The sequence below is a fragment of the Embiotoca jacksoni genome, unplaced genomic scaffold (assembly GCF_022577435.1).
Source record: "Embiotoca jacksoni isolate LCO1_2020_lvr unplaced genomic scaffold, fEmbJac1.0.p SCAF_25, whole genome shotgun sequence".
Taxonomy (NCBI): domain Eukaryota; kingdom Metazoa; phylum Chordata; class Actinopteri; family Embiotocidae; genus Embiotoca; species Embiotoca jacksoni.
In genome coordinates, this window is record NW_027185376.1 from 3,035,938 (window position 1) to 3,057,131 (window position 21,194).

The 21,194-nt window shown below is 43.5% G+C and overlaps 1 protein-coding gene across 6 annotated transcripts in view; it reads right to left on the minus strand.

Annotated features, from left to right (window-relative positions):
- asap1b (ArfGAP with SH3 domain, ankyrin repeat and PH domain 1b) overlaps positions 1 to 21,194 on the minus strand; it is a 60,873-nt gene that overhangs the window by 26,708 nt on the left and 12,971 nt on the right. For all 6 annotated transcript variants that reach the window (XM_069159614.1, XM_069159618.1, XM_069159617.1 and 3 more), the window contains exons 3-8: positions 13,597 to 13,669; positions 9,778 to 9,923; positions 7,131 to 7,205; positions 6,629 to 6,678; positions 6,348 to 6,477; positions 1,400 to 1,485 (exon numbers count right to left, since the gene is read on the minus strand). In XM_069159614.1, coding sequence (XP_069015715.1) covers positions 1,400 to 1,485; positions 6,348 to 6,477; positions 6,629 to 6,678; positions 7,131 to 7,205; positions 9,778 to 9,923; positions 13,597 to 13,669 — 560 coding nt within the window. The remainder of the gene's footprint in view (positions 1 to 1,399; positions 1,486 to 6,347; positions 6,478 to 6,628; positions 6,679 to 7,130; positions 7,206 to 9,777; positions 9,924 to 13,596; positions 13,670 to 21,194) is intronic.

Genomic DNA, 21,194 nt, shown 5'->3' on the forward strand with positions numbered 1-21,194 from the left:
TTGTGTTTTAATGTATCGCTCGGCTCGTGCTGGCACCTTTGGCTCTTTGGCACAGAAATCCTATCTGGCTGAGCCATCGGCAGATTTGCAGAGGTGCTTAGCACATCCTGAAATCCATTACAGATCCGTCAGCGGTACACACCTCGACGCAGCGCCGCCGCAGCCGCAAATCACCGCTAATGACCTCCCTCCCCTCCCACTGCTCTCTTCCTCTTTGAACATACATCCAGCTTTCATCACTTTCTCTGCCACATCTTTGCTCTGCTTGTTTTCTTTCACTCTGTGCATTGAGGATCCCACGTCTCTCCTCCCACTGCGCCCGGCTCTCCGTGTGAAGAGTTGTTGACTTTGCAAAGTGTCAGAATCTATGGTGTAAGTGTTTATGCTGCAGTTACGGAAAAGGATTCACCTCCCTCGACCTTTACTACGCAGTTAGAAATGCATTAATTTTACTTAGTGTTTAATGGGAAATTCAATACTTTACAGCCATCATGACTATTGGTTATGACAGCCTTTTATTCACCACTTTAAATTGCAGAGACTCGTGGAAGATGGACTCTGGCAAGAATGAGATTAATCGGAGGGAGGAATCATAAAACCTCTAAAAGCTTTTGAGGCAAACTTAACAGAATCATCTCAAACAGGGAAAGCAAGGAAACGTCTGAGTCGGTAACTGCATTGAAACTTTCTGCTCGACTTACTGACTGATTTACATTGCGTATTAATGCACATGCACAATTAGTAGCAGCATGCGTGACGATGTCTTGCGTCTTAATCGTAAAAATTCAATGGCTCCGACTGAAGACAAATTGTTTCCTTTATTCTCGAGCTGTGAGCCGTCGCACACTTTCCTCAGCTCTCCATCGGGCGCCATAACACGTCTCATCCATCACCGCCGTCGCCGCTGCCTCTCCATCCATCGAGTCCCAGGTTGAACTGATTAACCAGGGAAGTGTATTGTTTTGTCCCGGTGTTGCGACAGGACGTGGCAACGGCGAGAGAAAAAAATCTGTCATCCTGTCGGGGGTGAGGTGGGCTGGGGTGGGGTGGCGGGTGGGGGCATCGGGCGGTGGTTCTGGCTCAGAGAGCGGCCACTTTATTTACCCACCAAACCCCGCAGCTGTCAGAACGTATCTGTATGATGAACTGCGCATATTTATGAGAGCTATATATATATGTGACAGTGCACCCTCAAGATCCGTGAATCATACGAAGGGGGGCGGGTGGGTGGGGGAGGGATGGGGGGGGGGGGAATCGACATCAAGAGCTGCACAGAGGGAGAGAAAGAGAAGCAGCAAACGCCTTCTTGTGCGTTTTCTGGAATACTTCTCAGTGGGTGTGATGCATGCGGCGGGGGAGTGGTGCAAATTTGGGTTAGGGGGATTAAGGTGGTACTTACTTGCACTGTGCGTGGTAATACTTAATCAGGTTCTGGAGGAGGTCCACTCCTTTCTTGGTCTTGATCTCATTTACTTTGATCAGGTACTGTGAGAAGAGGAGAGGTGGAGAGTTCAGCCGTGAGTTGAAATTCAGGTTATGTTAGAAGGATTCTTTGGTTTAATGAGGTATAATACTGCAGGTTTTCTGCTTTGCCATAGACACGTATAATATGAGTTGTACTATGTTAATCTTCGTGAAGCCTTTGATGTAAGACCGGAGATTGCCTTGACCCTGCGGGAGTGGCGACCAGACTGGTAAACACAGTGGAATATTCCTCGCGGAACAAGAGAACAGCATCCCTTTGCCTTGATCTAAATAAAGTTTCAAAAGGGCGATGAGAAGTATTTCACATTAGCATTAAAGGAAAAAAAAAAAAAAAAAAAAAAAAGAATAGCCTCCAGAGGAAGTGCTTTGTAGGCTGTGTGCTCAGTCTGGGTGTCTGAGGATTGAAAACAAATGTCTTCAGACAGCGCGCCCACCAAACAAACGAATAAAAGATAATCTTTATCTTAAACTAATCCCACGGCGTGCCAATCCGCATGAGATTTACAAAGAGTCACAGCTAAAGAGCACTTTCAGCTCCGCAGTCAAATTTAATCTATTACACAATACCTCTCTGAAGCTTCTGACGCCGACATGCACTTTCAATTTGCTCCTTATATCGTGTGTGTGTGTGGACGCATGTGTGTGTTAGCATACGCATGAGTGCCTGTTTGTGTGTGTGCGTATGCACGCATGTGCTGTCCCTTTGTCTGCCTGACAGCGCTTGTTGGACGGGAGATTATCCACATTTTGTCTGAGGCTTGTGTGGGTTCAGTGTTTGGGGGAACGCTGCCGCATGTGCGCCTTTGGACTCTTTTGTGTGAGTGAGCAGCGACGTTCGCGCTGCTGCCGTGTCTGGGCAGAACATAATGCAGCCCGCTGAGCCCTGCCTTTCCACACTCCTTCACTGGCAGCGTCGGATGAAAAGGGTGAGAGAGTGAGAGCATCCTGTAATCTGGTGATTGAGTAACATAGAGAGAGAGAGAGAGAGAGAGAGAGAGAGAGAGAGAGTGCACGCAACACAGAGAAAGGAGGTTAAGTGGGATGAACAGATTGCACCGCTGACTGTCCCACACACAACAACAGCAGCGCGGATATTTACAGCACTCGTGACTGTTGATTACGGGAATATCTGATGTTTGTGATTATTCTGGCTCCCTTTTTATTTTCATTGGTAGATAACCTTCAACACTTGCAACATGCTTCAAAATACAAATAAATAACATTATTCTTCCATTGAATGAGACAAAAACAGGAAAAACGCGTATCAAGTCTTAAATCAAAGATATTCATCACACTAATGCAAAAAGTCTGTAAATCAAAAACTGTCATAATTAATAATTAATGCTATTTTTTTTGGGCAACAACAGCACAATAACACCAGTAATGCTGGAAAAATAGAAGCCGCGCTCATCTATCTCCTCACAGCAGATCTTTTTACACAACCTTACAAAACAATGATAAAGATTTCCACTTCCTGACCCATGAAGCCCCTGAAATACATTACATTTAGCTGACGCTTTTATCCAAAGCGACTTACAACACACTGATGGTACACCATCGGGAGCAATTTTAGAGTTCAAGGACACTTAGGCCTGTAGACAGGAGGAGCTGGGATCCAACCACCAACCTTCCGATTAGTGTGCAACCCACTCTACCAACTGAGCTACAGCCTCCCTTTAACTGATTAACATTACATTAACTGATGTGGTTTGATATCTCTGGATCTGAATATATTAGTGTCACTACAGATGCATTAGCAGCTGCTGAGATATCGACTTTGAAAACTCGGAATATTTTTCAACTCTACGCTGAACTACGTACAGAATATGAACAGAAACAAGGCACACACGTTCTTATTATTATGCATTTCGATGTTGTTCAGACAAATATATTCTTGAAACCACAAAATCATCAAATCTGGAATTTCAGAAGCCAACAAAAGAGGAAGCCATGTGTTAATGTAATGTGGGAGCTACGACTTGTTTTTTTGGCATCCTGCATCAAACGGAGGCGGACTGCAAGATTGGATAATGCAGCGACTGATGAGTAGCTTTTCTGAATTCATGCAAAGATAAATCTGTTTCAAGTGCTGGCTCAAACATTTTTGGAACAATGTACGAAATGATAGCGTGAAACCGGAGTCACAGTGTCGATCCTGCACATAATATCACCAAAATCTACTGCTTCTCCAGAGAGCTATGTCCTTTTTTCTTCTTATTCACAGCTCTACTGTTTGGGTTCGCTCTCATCGCTTCCTTGCTGACATTTTCAGCTGCAGCGAGCAGCTGTTTGCAGTAAAAAAACGCTCAGTATAAAAAGTTTAAAGAGACAAAATATTTCACTGAGGAGATGGTGGAGACCCAAAACAGAGCTAAAAGACACTTAGGTGGCTAAAAAAAAAAACTCCAATTTCATGATAATGAATCTCTGTAAGTGCTGTATGTGTAAATAAGCAAGTGTTCTTTAAAAAGTTGGCCATATAATCCTGAAAAGATGCTGGTAATGGTTTTTTTCTTCTCAGAATGCCATGTTTTTCGAATTCAACCCGAACCCATGTCGTATTCAGTGCAAACAGAGCTGGGGAACATGTTTTTCATGTTCCCATTATGTGGTTTGTAGATCATAACACGGTTATGATGACTCCCAAAAATGTGCTAGTTTACCTTTATGTCTTAACAAAGGGAACGTGACTGAGTTGCATTAAAGTTTCCGACAAGAAACTTCTCATGATGGGAGATGAAATGGATGTTGGTCAAAGTCTAAGTGAGGTCAAAACTGTGCTCGCGTCTCCAAACGCTAAGGCATTACCAGCCTAATAGCTGTCACTAAAAGGGCTAAAAAGTATCATAAGAAAAGTAAATTACATTTGATGGCAGCAGACTCACACTTTTCATACATATTAATTCAAATAAATTTGCTTTCAAGCCCAGTTGTGACTGGCACGTGCTAACATGCTAAACTGAGTTGGTGTAACAGGGTTAAAATACCTGCTGAAGCATGTTAGCATGCCGACGTCAGCATTCAGCTCAGCCTCATAGAGATACAAGCACGGCTGCAGTTACTGGAAAACATTTCTGGTAACTAAATGTGACGGAGCCGCACAGAACGTGCTCCGTAACAGAATAGGAAGTTTGAACACAGGTGGAAAATGTGGGCAAGAAAATACCTCGGAGTCACACCGTGAAGAGGGCACAAAGGGACAGCAGCAAGTTTTGTAGTGAATAATTCACACAGCCGACAGCAGTGCAATAGCTATTGGTCCATTATGTAATTTGAGTAAGAAGAAGAAGGGAAAAAAAAAAAACCCTACCAGGATAAAACAGTGAACAAGGCGTAGGCGTCACCACCCACCACTAGAGAGGATTCTGGCAGAGCAGCGTGAGCTCTAACAGTTTGTTCTGATTCTCATGGGCACATAAAGAACTCGCATTTGTTTTACACTTAAATTCTCTCGGTCAGATTTCCTTAAATTCAGCCTCAGTGCACTTAATGGCAAAGACAGTCACACGACGTTAAAAAGCAGCCACGTTTACGCAGCCAGAGGAACATCTGAAAACACTTAAATCAAAAGGCAAACAGTTTGTTTAGTGCGAGCTCAAATATCTGACATATATCGAGAACTGTTTTAGTTTTTTGACTTGTATTTGCTACATTTTCCACTGATCCACTGACAAGTAATCACTGTAAACAGACTGGTGACATACATACCTTTCTCATGAATGAATGTAGACACAGCTGCATCTTTTTGGTGCAACTGAAATCCCTACACGTTGCGCTGCACGTGTTACAGCTTTAATATAAATTATGCAAATCATCTGAGAGAAATAAAATCAGCTCAAGCTTAAAATCTCGCTCAAATACATGCGGTGAAGGGAAATTCACAAACTATCGGATTTCAATTAGAAGAAACGCAAACATTTAACGAGCTAATGGAAGGAGCGGTTTGTTTTTGCCAGACAAACTGTGTTTTTTGTTTAGATGAGGACTCGGTTTTAGATGCAGTGCTGCCGTGAGCATGACCTAAAACAGCATACAGAAAATGTTCAGTGAGTCACAATGAGAAAGCGGCTCCATGAGCTCATGCGAGCGTCATCGGACGGCCCACAAAGCTGCCTTTTCGGGCGAAGTAACCTGTGACCTGACCACAATCGCTGCTCAGAAGCCATGACTAAAATGTCCTCTTGACTCGACTTACCTCTAGTATCAATGTAAGATCTGGATCTGGATCCACCTGCATGTCTCTGGTATTAATAAACATTGTTATCTTCAGTGTGCTTGCAGTGTGGTTGAATCTCAATAAGCCGGGCAGGTAGAGCTCACGGCAGGATGTGGCGGTAGGTAACTTTTCAACTTGTGTGGTGGATTTTTTTTTTTTAGCACAACTCAGTGCTAAACCCAATAACCTTTATTGGAGATAAAGTTTTAGCTGAATTTCAGGAGCAGGACCACGCCTCAACCACTCCCCCACTTCCGGCCACACTCCTATAAATATCCACCCACTCTAAACCTCGGCCTGTTCACGTTTTCCGCATCCCACCCTCCCTCCCTCTTGTTAAACCGTTTCACTTATTGTTATCATGTTTCATAGCCTTTATCCTTCCGTCCCACATGGAGATCTCGGGGATCTGCAAGGCCCGGGAGTCGCAGTGGATCCTCGACTAAGCCTTCCCCAAACCGCGAAACTCTCACCCTGGCTTAATCTCCCCCAATCAATGAAGGTTCGCCCTCGGCCGAGGCGGGGTCCTAGCTGGTGAAAGTATAATGTTATAGCATGGGTTCTGCACACCTTGCATTAACTTGACACAGATACAGAGTCCTATATGTTCATTCCAGGAGTTAAACGAGTAGTAGACTTTACTTACTTCACACATCTGGAGCTGAAAGAGACGTCGCTCCTTCTCCATCTCTTCGGCGATCTCCGCCCCGGTGATCTCGGTGCGGATCATCCCATGCTGCTTGGCGTGCTCTCGCTTCTCCTTCTCTATCTTTGTACTGACACAGAACAGAGGACAAGTCACCTCTCCTCCTGGACGCTCCGAACACCATCAGCGGCGTTTGAGCCATTATTCCCACGACTCTACAATGAGCCTGTGATTGTGCAAATCTGGAGTAAGGCAACAGCACACTTTAATTATCCACTTACAACTTGGCCTCGTAGTCTTTCCACGCTTTGTCAAAGGGCTTCTTTATGTCCTGCAGAAACACAGAAGGACGAGAATCAGCTAACTACAAGGAGGTCACCGTGGGGACGGAGTTATTTGCAGAGTTGGATGGCGACTTCAGGCCCAGAAAATGCCTCACAGCCGCTCAGGATTCATGGCCGGGATGCCCAGAGAGTGAGCACGCCCCTCCATGTACCTCGAACGTCAGGGAGTCATGACCCAGTTTGCTCGCCACGAGCACAACACGAAGGAAGAGTTTACTTTCGCCAGATTTACAGCGAGATCCTGTTGAAGGAGAATTCTTCCCCTGACTCCCCCGTCTCTCTCGTAACTCGCTTAATCACAGACACGGAGGAGGAGACGTGGACGGAGAGATGTGCTGACGAGGCAGATCCACTGTCCCGCTGCTGAGCTGCGCCGTCGGGGGGCCCGGCTGAATCAAAACAGCAGCAGGAAGAGAAACAGTTTCAGTGTAAATCTCACCCCTTTCACGCCTTTCAAATCCCCTTTCAGCAGCGAGTCCAGGGTGAAGATCACATTGTGGCTGAGGCTCTGGAGCTGAAAGAGGACACAGGAGGACAGAGACACAGTGAGTTATGGTTAATATATCACAACACTGTCAGAAGCAAACATTTGAAGGACTGCCGAACCAAAACCACGAAAAGAATCAAAAATAATAGTGAACTATAAAGAAGTGCTGTCTGCGTAGCCAAAGCTTAATCGAAGTCATTCCTCTGCACCTCGGAGCGACACTGTTGTCCAAAAACACATCATGGAGCCTCATTCGCGCTGTTCCTTCTTTACTATGAACATGGGCACTGTAGTTTTATTTCTTTACCACGAATAGTTTACAACATAAACCATCTTGCTGCCAAAACTTCAGTTTGAACCAAATCTCACAGGAGCACCAAATGTGTGAGACGGTTGTCAGTCATCCTGGTCAATCTCAGTTTCATTCAAAGGCAACTGGACTTCTTTTAGTTTCTTGAAGACGTTTGGTTTCTCCGTTCAGAACTGAAAAAGCCTTTCATCTTTAAGGAACTTAAAGTAGTCCATTTGCCTTTGGATAAAATGTAGATTGAGAGCATCAGATGTGGGTTAATCCACAGCTGAAAATAGTTCCCAGTAAATGCACTACCCATTTGCTAAAAACTACTATCCCCAGATTTAATAAAATAAAATAAAATCATAAAAGCAATACAGATTTTGTTGGTCACTAGGGCCCAGTGGAACAGGCTGTAAAAATAAGATTTATATATTATCACCTAAAAAGGCACTTACAAACAGTTACCTGTATACACACATTAAAGTTGAGCCTTATATCAGACAACCTGATGAGTTTGAGTCCAATATTTACTCTCCTTTCAGTTCTGTTTTTGGGTTTGTACACCAAAACAGAAGTAGGAAAAGCTCGGGCAGTGAAACCAAAACAACAAACTGAAAGACGCTAATAGGCTCCATATAGATGAAGGGAACTGCAGAGTCAGGTAATAATTATTGATGTGATACAAACAACCCCGTCCCACATTACACAGTCATTTGAGCTTTTTAAGTTATTGATTAGTTAGCTTTAAAATGCGGGTTTGGGGCTCTGGGGGGGAGGGAAAGGGGGAGGGGGTCGCCAAGTATTGAGAGAAGATCCAGCACACTGTTGGTTTATGGTAAGAAAAACCCAGAAAAACGCCGGCCTCATCCGTTAACCGTCGGTGCAACGCATCGACACATTCGCGCTGCTGCTTCATAGCAAAACCACCTGCCAAAAACAGCAGCACAAATGCAAGTTAGTCTACGGAAGAATTAGCAAAAGCTTGTGGTTTGCAGCAGCTCGGGTTGCACCAGCTCGGCTCAGCAGCTCTAACCGGTGGGATCAGCGAGGTCATTTACAACCCGTACAAAGCATTTAAGCCCCTGTAGTCGTTCGCCAAGTCCACACCGACGCACGGCAACGGTCAAGGAAGTAAACAACGCTTAATGGGCGCTAATGTGCTCCTTAAGTGCCTGTGTTGCATATAGCTAACATCAGAATCAATCGTTCACTGGCCGGCTGCCGGTGAGCTCGAAATAAAACATCCAGGAAACTGTCGATGTCTCTTTTTTTTTTTTTTTGCTTTTCACTAACCACACAATTCTCAGAAAGGAAAAAAACAAAAAACAAAAACTGAAGTGAAGTCATAGAAACGCTGGCCAAATCGGTTTGTAAAATCCTCACATTTAAGCTGATAACACATGTAGGACATCGAGGACGAGCACTATTCATCGATACTCATTTGTATTACACCTCGGGGCGCAGCTATTGAAGTCTGAAAATCCCACTCAATAAAATACTCGAAATGAAAAAAAAAAAAAAAAAGACTGGGGTCAAAGGCGGAAAGGATGATTTCCCTTTCTCGCAATATGCAGGTAAACCCCGACAGGTGACCGGGAGGTTTCTGCGTTAGACAGACAAACACACCAACATACACGCTGTTGTTGTTGGTGCTGCCAAGTGTATTTATGGGGTGTAATCTCGCTGTCAGCTGCACAGGAAGAGAGAGAGAGAGAGAGAGAGAGAGAGAGAGAGAGAGAGAGAGAGAGAGAGAGAGAGAGAGATGGGTCTGGCTCTTCTTCCAACAACAATCACTCACAGAGGATTCAAACAGGACACATTATTCAACAAAAACGTCAGGGGAAATTCATGGCAGGCGGATAAGAGCATGCCTGGGAGGTGGGGGGAAGGAAGGGGGGGGGGGGGGGTCAAAAAAAAATAATACAAGGCTCCCGAAGTAGATGCAGCCGCAAGTCAGCTAAACTGTCCGGCTGCGATGATGATTTTTACCCTGTCGGCGATTTTGGTACAAGTGTCGAAATTGATGAACATGTCTTCTTCAGCTGAGAACAAACACTTCTGGTGTTACTTTTTTTTTCCGACTACAAAAGGTCCATATCCTCCTCACTTTACTCCACCGCATACCTAACCTCCACCCCTTAACTTAATCCTAATCTTAAAACCCAAATCCTTAAACCACTTACGCAAGTGAAGACGGGGAAAAAAATAAAGCCGCGCCTTGAAATGTTTCCTCCTTCTACCCTGGTGGGGGAAAGACGGTCCCGTAAAGACGAGACAGGCCCGCCGAGCTGTTCAGGGACTCACCAGGTTCTTCAGGAGGGTCGACAGCTCCTTGGTGAGGGAGGAGAACTTGACGAAGGCCGTTCCCAGGTCGGGGTTGTCCCGGCTGATGAAGTTGCTACCGAATTTGTCCAGAGCCTGCGCGTAGTTCTCTTCATTCTGGACGTGGTCTGTGTTAAGAGAGGAAAGGCCGAAACATGCGGTCAGTTTATCTGCGTGATCGGCTTGTATCCATGAACAGCGTTCGAGACTCAACTGAAGTTTGATGTAAAAAAAAACACAAAAAAAACACAAAGAAATTCATGCTTTCCGTGTCTGTGATACCGTTTTCTGTAAGTTTTACCAGTCGTTTATTGAAAGCCTTTTTAACTCTCTCATTTGCTGGCTGGTTTAATGGGTCGTCGGTGAAGGATGAGAATAGTCTGAACAGTACTGTGAAAGTCTGCTCCAAGATAATTGGAGTCCAGCAAAGAGACTTGCGATTCCTCTGGGAGAAACAGGTGACCCAAAAAAAGCTGAAAGACTCATCAGCCAATCAGATCGTGTTCGGTCCAGTGACCTCGCTGTGATGCCCTCAGGCCCACGTTATAATGTGACCCTGAGTAGAACAAAGTAGAAACTACTCCAAGTCGTTTATTCCCTCTGATATCAGGCTACTAAACGCTGACATCGGGCATTTTAAATGACTGAGACAGGTTTTGAATTTGGCTACTTATTTTTCTCTATAACTTTCCCTTCTTTCGTCCTCTGTATGTTGATCTGTTGCCTCTCACATACTACTAGCCTGTGAGTTTTAAAGTTGTGTGTATGGATTTGGTAAGCTGCAGATTAATTGCCCTTCTTGGGATCAATAGAGTTATCTGAATCTGATAAACTGAAACATCCTGGCAGGGCATACCGCTGCTGAGAACCTGCAGGTATCGCAAGTATAGTCACAGGAGCAATGACAGTGGTCAGGTAGTGTCGGTTTTATACTTTTTTTTGCACTTGGAAAGCTGCTGGTGTTTCGATTTAAACATTTTACAAGTTTGTTTGAAATAATAAATGACTAAAAACCCCTGATGCCCCAAAGAACACGTTTTTTTTTTTTTTTAATGGTTTTAAAAAGCATTTTTTTCATAAAAACGTCAATATACGTGTGATATGCCACTCTTTGTTCTCCACGGTAATGGAGACACGAACCTCCGTGTCTGAATGTGATGTTCATAATAACACAGATGTGCAGTGGAAAGTTCCTCCACCGGAGCGGCGGCACGAGCGATTCAATAACAGACATGTGTGACCTCAGGTCTTGATTTCTGACCAGTTTCAATCCAGAGAGACCTTTGTTTTATAAATTCTGACAATAGCCAGTCGTCTTTACGCAGCGTTAACGTCAGCTTGACACGATGTGCGGTTTTCTAGGTCTGCGAAACTCCACGGGAGCCGTCAAGCCAAACAGCAGCATCCATCTGTCCTTGTCGTTAAGTTGGCGACGAAGAGGAGGTCGAGGGTGTTTATACGGTTCCCAGATCTTTAGAGGAGGCTTGCGAGGGAGGTCAGGTGAGACAAGAAGCCTGCATAGCTTCTTCCTGCAGCAGAACTGTCATCATAGTGGAAACTCAAATACAGTCCAAACAGGGAAGTTACCAATGACGACTGGGTTTTTTTGGGGTTTTTGTTTTTTTTCTCTGTCTTTTCTTACATGATTTACTGGGAATTTGGGGGTTTTAGCAAACTTGTGGTCAGTAATATGAATGAATGGATTCAGTGTTTCTCAATTTTTTTTTTTTGTGCAGGAGTAGTCTTTGGATGAGCTAAAACCTCAAATTTACTTACATTTTTTAAAAACACTTAAAATGATTGTTTTTATAGAAATGAAATCAAGCCTGATATTTGATTCTATTCATGATTTCTATTTTTTTCTACTGTATTTACCGCCACCCATTCTGGCAGCCATTCTCACACCGGATTCAAATTACGCTAATGGTGAGGCACGTAATACAACACTTGTTTTATTGTTAACTGTCCTTTCTTTGTGTCAAAAATGTATTCCAGTTAAGTTCGTGGCTGCTGTAGTCTACGGGTCACGCTAACTTGCAAAACCCGCAGAGTCCCCCCCCCCCCAAAAAAGCCATCATTTTTACATTAACAGTTTTAAACATTTGATTTTCACCCTGACTGAAAATAAACACAGAAAATAGCCGCCTGGAGCGACCATTTTGCAAAGTGCATTAGGTATCTCCATCAGGGGGGAACATGCCAGCTGAACTAATCACCCTGCATATTCATTCATGCGTGTGTGTTTGTTTCCCACTGCTGCTGCTTCACATTACGAGTTGAATTGGTAAAACATGGGACGGCTTTTATTATGAAGGAGACAAAATGTAAAAAAAAAAAAAAAAAAAAAAAAAAAAGACGGTTATTTTAAAAAAATTTCCTCAATGTTGATAGACGAGAAGAAGCGGCTACAGCGAGCCACCTTCAACTCAACAACAAGCCGGCCGACTCCTTTTATTCCACAGCTGTGTGGGAAACTATTTATGTCGTGTGGCTTGAAATCAGACACGTGGACGATGGAAGGCCAGTCCCTGACCAACGTTTTCATTAAAACGCTGCCAGCTTGTCTGGCTGCACTGTAAACAGATAAACCTGTTTTCCTAGCGGAATATCTGACAGTATTTGTGTCACTAAATAAACCAGGGCTGAAATCTGAAGGACTCTTAACATTAAAGGTCCCATATTTTGCACTTTTCTGATCTTTCATTTGCGGTCTTGATATACTCTGGAGCACCACCAAGAACAGGCTGTTTTGTGTCTGTCTCTTTAAGGCACTTTGATATCAATGATCCTCTCTTCTGATTGGCTGACTCCTGTCTGAGTGAAACACAGGACAAACGAGTTTTCTTTGGTCTTGCAGCTTGCTAATCCACAACAGAATGACTACTTTGTGTTTTCTTCCACATTAAAGGTTGGACAGGAGGACAAACATACGACATGAGTTTGTGACATCACAAACTTACACAAATTCAAACAGCACAGTTTTTGAACACCGGCCTTGTGCATTTCTTTGCGCACGGAGTATTTTGACACTTGCATGGTATTTATACAGCACCTAAACCTGCTTTATAAATAGAAGCCTGAATTTATACAATATGGGACCTTTAACTAAATAATTGGGCTGTCCTGTATGTGTACATGTTGAAGGGACTTGTGAATTCTGTCTTTGTAAAGTCCTGCCTAAAGTCCAGAGTGCATCTATGCCTCACTTTTGCATACCAAGACACACAAACATCCCACTCCTGTTTCTATTTCTAGAGCACATAAAAGTATTTGTCTCGCTTTAACTAGACGCTGTACACAGCCAAAGAAACTAACAGCTGTAACGAGCGGCTAACTTATTAAACAGCGGACTTCCAGTTGTTCCAGCTGTTCTTCCAGAAACTCTTGAGAGTTTTGCATCCGAAAGAGTCACAATGAGACAAATCTAAACTTCTTCTTCTGCGGAGAACAAACAAACTTTCTTGTGGAACAAACATCCGAAACTGTCAATTTAAAGGGAGGCGGCTGCGCTCAGAAGTGTTCAGTGGAAAATTACTGAGGATCCATGTCACAGCAACGAGCAAAACAAACTCAGGTGTTGGTTTCTGGGACAGCCTGGATACACACACAAAACACCATCTGTTCCGCAAAAGGCAACGGTCCAGAGGAGAAAAAAATAAAAATAAAATCCTCATTTTTTATTAGGGATATTTATGAAATCCCTGGGCTTTCCTCTGGGGATGTTTTTTTGGAAAGGCTTGTAAAAACTGTACTCAAACATTTGCCAAAGCTCTGATAAATATAGAAACAGCACTCTCTCACCTTGACCTGAATTGTAGATGGCCTTCACTGATTTCTTCACCTTCTGTAGGGAGGTTCGGTCCTGGTCCAGCGCCTGTTGAGAGAGAGGACGCTTTTTAAAACATTTGAAGTGGTTTCAACCCTTAAGACGATGCCGTAAACATTCACATGAAAAGACAGCAGGGACATGTTCGATATTTAAACACGAGCTTTTATTGGTAGAGCGAATCTAAAGAGATTAGGGCAAAAACAACGACAAATATTTGTTCAGTAATTCAAAGCATTCACACTCCATGATGCCAGACTGCTCGCAATACAGTGCTTGACCTGAATGTGGCACAAATCATTATTTCAACACTGCTGACTGGTGGTGTAGCGCCTTTGTGTTCTCCAATAGGCAAAACGAATATGCAGTATATCCAATTTTATCGCACTTAGGCTATTTATTTTTGTAAATTACTGACAAGGAAAATGAGAAATAAACACTGCAGCTGACCTATTGTTTTGTCTCACTTCCTTGTAATTTCAGAGATTAATGCACAGGGGCTGGGGGGGGGTCATTGTTAAAACAATGACTAATATAAATGCAAATACACAGATGCAATAGATCGTGACACCAGTGCTCCCTCAATTCACAATATTCAATATTTATATTCAGAAAAATACAATAAATCTTCACGAGTGTGACCTTTGAACCGATTTACCACCAGAACACGGCTTCACATGAGGAGAATTCATCATCATAAACGTCATCTAAACGTCAAAAGACAAACTCCTCATGTGGAGCATCGTGTTGCTCGGTTCCCTCCCTGCCAGAGAAAATGACAACTACATCTGAAGTGACACCACATTCAAACACTACACGTAACTCACGTATCCACGCTAGAAATCCCAGGACGAACCGACACCGCTATCATCTCATGCACTGCCTGACTGCTGTGCACTGATTAAAGCTAAACATCAGTCACACGCGTTTGGGAGTTTTACTGATGACCACTTAAATAAAATATTGAATATAACCGTTTATATCTTATTGCCTTTTCTTTGTCCAGCAGTCTGGCGAAAACTCTTGTTTTTTTTGTTTGTTTCATCCTTCTGCTTCATAACACTTCTTCATCTAGCACCTATTAAATATTTCTGGAAGTCCCTCTTCTATTAAATTTTTCTATTTCTTTCCCATGTGCTGTATTTCAGATCTTATTTAATTTTTTTTTTTTTTTACTTTAATATACACTAAAATCCTCAATAAACAAAGACAATTATTCCTTCTTTTTTTTTTTAAATAGATTAGAAACCTCTGAAAAGTGCTCCAAAGCTTCCAAGAAACCTCATTTGTTCATTTTTCTTCCATCTCCTGATGATGCATTTTAAAAGGTTGAAACTGTAGCGTCGTCATCCTTTTTGGAGTCACTCCACTCCTAAATATGAATACTGTGAATGCAGTACATTGTCCATCATAAAATGATCAAGTACAAGAGAAATAGAGCCTCTTAAGACTCTCAATTGCCTGATTTAGTGTTGTTTAAACCAAATCTAAACTTAAAGAAGTGTGATTTATTGACCACACTGGCCAATGTTATCAGATTTTTGCATTAGAAATTAATCAGATCAAGAATTATCGGTTAAGAAATGTCTCCTCTGGTTCGTTTGTTGATATTCTGGCGCCAAAAATGCAGTCAGAATTTGTGTGCGAGTTATTTAAAGTCATTTTTTGTTTATAACCCAAATAAAGCCATTGCAAGCAACCACACTGACTGGAAATGATCTTGCAGCCAACAAGGAATAAAACTGACTCCAGGAACCACAATGAGCTCATACCCAATAAATACAGTGGACACCGATCAATGGGGTTTTACTCACATGCATATCATGGTGGTGCCATCCCTATTAATCCAAAATATATGTTTATCTATTCATAATTGGCTGGAGTATTCCAACCCAGCATCTCCTCTGTAATTACGTTTTTTTGTCAGGTATTTACCAATCTTATTCCCCGATGACTGCAAGGGCGGTTTAATAAAATGAAATGTTCGCTTGATGGGAGTTTAATGCTTCACACATGGAGAGAGCAGTGACAGCAATGCTGAGGTCAAGCATTTCCCCCCGCTGCGCTGAGCAAAACAAACCTGGAGACGTTTCTCAGCGCACAGCAAAACAACAACATGGAAATCACCCGTCACACCGCACGCCATCCGTCTGTATACGACATCGATTATCGGTTCATTCGCTGCCGGAGAAGCGGAGATAATCGGGAGGAAAAGTGGACAAAGGAGCAACACAAACACACGTCTGCATTACCTGCCTCTGCTAAATGATTTAAATCCAGCGCTGATGGTTTTCAGAATAATCCATCCTGACAGTTCAAACATTTCTCATTCCATTTTAACCGCGGGGAATGAAACCATAACTCTGCCACGTTCGCTTACAACAGATGATAAACACGAGCAGAAACACTATTACATCAAGGTCAGTCGGTTAAAAGCACAGGCACACACACAACAATGAGCTAATTAAATTTCACAACATAATTAAGCTGTCCTTGGCCTCCCTTGGACAGTTTTACATGGCTCTTCCCCAATTATGGCAGCAGTCGTTAGTTGCCGCAGGGCCTTTTCTGCCAGGGCCGAGCCCTTTGATCCCCCTGCACATGGGAACCCACTCTGCCTCATTACTTAGCCCCATGTGTGTTTGGCTAAACAGTGGACCGAGCAGGCTCGGGCCAATATGAAAATTTAATAGCACCCTTATCTTGGCAATGATGTCTCTGTATATGGCATTATCCTGATAGTTACTATGATAAAGATCTTCAAACAGCATGAAAACGTACTTATATGATGAAAAAGATTCACTCTGAGGTCTGTAACCCCGGTTCTCTGATAACATGACGGAGCCTCATGTCTTCCCTACAAAAGACTTCTGACTGCTAAGGTGAGAGATGCGCTTAAGACCGTAGACTATAAAGATGGACGTCGTCTCCGGGTCTGAAAAGTGAAGCCAGTGCAGAAATGCCGACGTGGAACAGCAATACCACCGAGTGCCACTAGGGGGCTGGCTCCAAAAAAACAAACAAACTTGGGCTTCAATAAACTCCCATTCAAAAAGCATCAACTTCTCTCATGAAATACAAAGTCAACCAATCTCTTCCATAAAGAAATTCACGTATTTCTGCAATCGACCGGGAAGAACCTGATGATAAGGGGGCAACGTGCTCTACTATCTGAGCCACAGCCGCTCCCAAACAACTTGTTTTACCAGAGCTTTAACGCTGCTTTTAAAATGAACAAAAACAACTGTTTAAACTTTGGCGAGTAGCCACGAAGCCACGGAGCCCAGCTCAAGTCATTTAAAGCGGTAATTTGACATTTTGTGAAATAAAATTGTCGTTACTCGTCATGAATTATGATAAAAAAAATTTTAAAAAAAAACACGTTCATATCGGTCTGGTAGATATACTGTAAGTCTATGATTAATAGCTAGCAAAGTTAGCTAAGCACAAAATCTAGAAACAGGGGGATGCGGCTATTCAACTTAAGCATTCATCTTCCATATAAGGTATCAAACGTCTCATCTAACCCTCAGCAAGGAAGAAAATAAATACATTTTCTCAAAATGTTGAGCTACCGTTTTAAGATGGCAACAACAAACTTCTTTAGACTTCTTTCAAGACAAAATTTTGCTTCCCCAAATTTCCCCATGATAAATGTGTCTTTTCCCGGTGTGTTTAAAACTATAACTCTCTTTGCTTAAAATACACAGTATGTAGTTATATTGATTATTATCTCAACCACGGTCACACTCTGGTGTCGAAGTGTGGATTTGAGTTTGAATCATAAACTCACAAAAAATCCTGCATCTCAGGGGTCAGACACGTATAATTTATATAAATAGAAAAAAACATGATGCGGATTTAGTGTAAAAGTCACAGATTAGATCAGCTGACCCGTTCGCTAACAAACCGTGTTTCCTCTCGAAGTGCCTCTTCGCAGCACGCCAAGCCACCCCCATCCCCATCCCCACCCCCACCCCCCGCCTGTCACTCAGCGGATCCATCTGTGATCATTCAGAGGTTCGAGTGGGGTGTGCTGATTAGGATGAAGAGCACGAAACGGAGGCGCAGCAGGCCCGATTGACCTTTGTGGCGCTCATGGTGAGAGCAGCTGGCACCCGCCAAGCCGAGAGTTACCCATAATCCACTCTGTCACAGCTCTCAATTAAATATTTTGGATTTTACGTGAACAGGTTTTCACAGATTCACTTTCTTAGACCTTTTTCTCTTTTATTTAAGTTTCGGTCACACTGTCCAGACATCACCGGTGAAATCTTGATTTATGCTGCTTAGTTTAGAGAACAAGACACATCCAAATCAATATCTTCACACCGGCTGACACTTCTCTGGTGTTGAATGTGATATATGTAACCCGGATATATGGTGTGTTAAAGCTGTTTTTCTCTCCGCTTTTCAGAAAAGAAAAAAAAACTCAATGAAATAGCAGCGTCTTGGCACACGGTCTTTGCAAACCCTTGGCAACGGGCAGGAATGCATCCAGAGTCTGCTCTCCAAAAGGCCGACAACTATTGAATACAGTCAAAGGATTGTTTTTTATCCGCCAGCGACCAATGACGAGCTCCCACTCAACCCGGGGGGAGGAGGGGGGTAGCAAGTGTCACGACGCCAAAACATCTGCGGCCGCTCGTCTCTCCGCCCGTTACGGGCGCGTACGGGCGATTCGTTTAGTGATAGAACGAAGCAGAGGATGCGGGACGTTTCATCCAGACAGCGTGTTATTCGACCGCCGAACGTCCGTCCCGAATAAGCCTTTTGTGCCGTGAAAGTCAACACGAGAGTGTCAAAATGCTTTGAAGGGGAAGTTTGTCAGAGATGGAGCCGAAGAGGTCAAGGGCCGACTTAAGGGAGGTGCAGGGCGGCGCTGCCTCAGCAAGGACAGATTTTTATAACAAGCAGGAGCACCAAGGTTGGCAATTAATATCATTGAAAGTTCAAAAAGTGTTTCATACTGAAAGCCAGGAGCCAGATAACACATTTCTGACAGATTTCAGACAAATATTCACTTTTGAAATTGTTCAGTCCACAGTTGATATTATTCTAAGTGAAATTTGAGGATTTTTGGGCATGGGTCGATAGTTTAAGTGTTCATAGTACTGATACTAAGTCTTGAACGATCAATAAATGATTAAAACTGTTTTAATGCTGTGATTAACATAATACTAGAATACGTGAATTTTTGCCATTTAACACGTCTTACGTTTAACAAGGATGCGATTAGGTAACCAACAGCATCATATGAAACAAAACGCTCAAGGTTTGGTGCGTGATTTGGTGGGAATTAATATCATATATTAATGTGGTATTAATATATTTATCTCAGCTAGCACATTAAAAAAAACACACAAAAAATAACATGAAAAACCCAGACACGACCTCCGGGCAACAAGAAAGGTGAGACAGGTGATTTAGAATAAAAGAAACACGAGAGAAATTTTACAATCTCTTTTTTTATACCATCACAAATGATGTTTGTAGCCAAGTAGTTGACATTTTCCCCTATTTTCTGACTTTTTAAAGACTAAAACCGTAAAACCTGAAAATAATAATGACATAACAATCCTCAGTAATTGCAGCCCTACTTTGCTATCATATAGTAAATAGAAAAATAACCTTCAAAAAGGACCAAACTCCACCCTAAAATGCGACCCATGTGACCAGAGGGGTTAATGGGGCCGACTTCCTGGTTTCCGAACACCACACGAACACACGCAAGTCATGCCCATGAGGTCAAAGCCTTGAGGGGGTGGATGGGTGGGGGAGGGAGGTGTATGTGTGTGTGTGTGTGGAGGGGGGAGGGTGGGGTGGGGGGAGGCTGAAGTGACTGGGCATGACCGACTGGAGGCTGTCTCAGCTTCACGCTTCCTGCCCGAGGCCTTATCCCCCCTCAGCAGCCCTGCCGCTTCCCCTGCAGCCGTCCTATTGACAGGAAGCAGGAAGCGTCCAGGCTTGTCAGTGTCCTGTCCCGGGTCGGCCGCGCTCCGTCTCATGACACCGGCCGCTCTCCGCTGACAGCAGAGGGGTAAAAAAAAAAAAAAAAAAAAAAGACGAAACAACACGCTCTCTGGCTTTTTCTTCACTCAAAAAAACACTCTCTTCTGATTTGGCATCACACGGTGTGTGTGTGTGTGTGTGTGTGTGTGTGTGTGTGTGTGTGAAGGGGGGGAGGGGAAAGGGAGGGGAAGGGGAGGGGAGGACGGCTCAGTGGTTACCAAGGAGATGTCCACATTCTTCACCGCGCGGAGAAGCCGCTCTGACTAACCTGCCAGCTCCCCCGTTTGTCAGCAGCCTTCACCCAGCAGAGAGCGGAAACTAGACTTTGTCAGAACTGGTAATATGCTAATTATTTCCTCGAAGTCAATGGACTTCTCCCGGAGGTCAGAGACTCGGGGCCAAAAAAACATCTGCAGTTTTACTTGTACAGCAAAATTGACAGATTAGGTCATCGTTGTTTTTTTTTTGTTTTTTTAAGCTCCTATGCACCAACTTTGTTTCATTTCTGCTTTCTGCTGCACACATCCAGTTTCATTTCCTCAACAGGCTACTACAGAAACCCACAGGAGAAAAAAAGGCACGTATATTCTCGAGCACATCACAGCGACAGATCTACGCCCGTTCTTCTGCGTTTAATGATGAAGTCCTATAAAAGATAAGTCAGCCTGTTGGTTGAGTCTATGTGGCATGACTCAACCAGGAAGGGCGGGGAGCCGTTTTCATTGGCAGGAAACAAATGCACATCCCATTCTCTGGGCCTGCAGCCGGAGCGGCCTTCAGCTCTCCGAGTGGGATGGGAAAAATGAGAGGATGTAACGTTTCCAAAAGCAGCCGAGCTGAGACGGCTTATTTCTCACACACACACACGCAGAAAAAGAAAGAAAGAGTAGAGATGATCGACTGCCGGTGGTTTTGGTTTTGGTGAAGAGGTGTATCAGGAGAACCACGTGCCTGATGTCGTGTGTCTGACACGGCGACTGGGTTAAGTTGGACGACACCTTTTCCTGAGTTTTGTATCCCAGACAGCGATCGGCGAAAAAAAAAATCTAGTTTTTCCTGAGACCCTTGAAATGGTTTTTGTGCAGCTGTTCTTCAAGCTGCTGAACTGCAATTAATCATCTCGCCGGTTTTATTCAATAAAACGCAAATTAGATTGGAAATAAATAACTGTTACAAAACAAGCAGCTGCAGTGGAATCAATTCCAGCCTCGCAGCTATAAAAAAAAAAAAAACAGCGGCTGGACGCGTTAAAATCAGACCACCTGTGTAATCCCGACAACCTACGTTCGGATTTAACTATACGGTCCGGGCGCCATTTTGCCTTTTAAAAAATGAACAAAAGGATCGTGATGTGTTTTGGCCTGTGACGCCCCGGCCCTCTCTCTCTTTCATTAGATCAGCCCGTCCGGCAAACAAAGCCCGCCGACGCGTCGCCTTTCTGCGGCCAAATTCTCAATTCCTATTTGTGGCAACCTCCCATTAGCATTTGAATGTCCCACAAGGAAGTCCACAACCGCAATGAAATTTCAGCAGTCCCTTCTCTGGACCGCAACGCCACGTG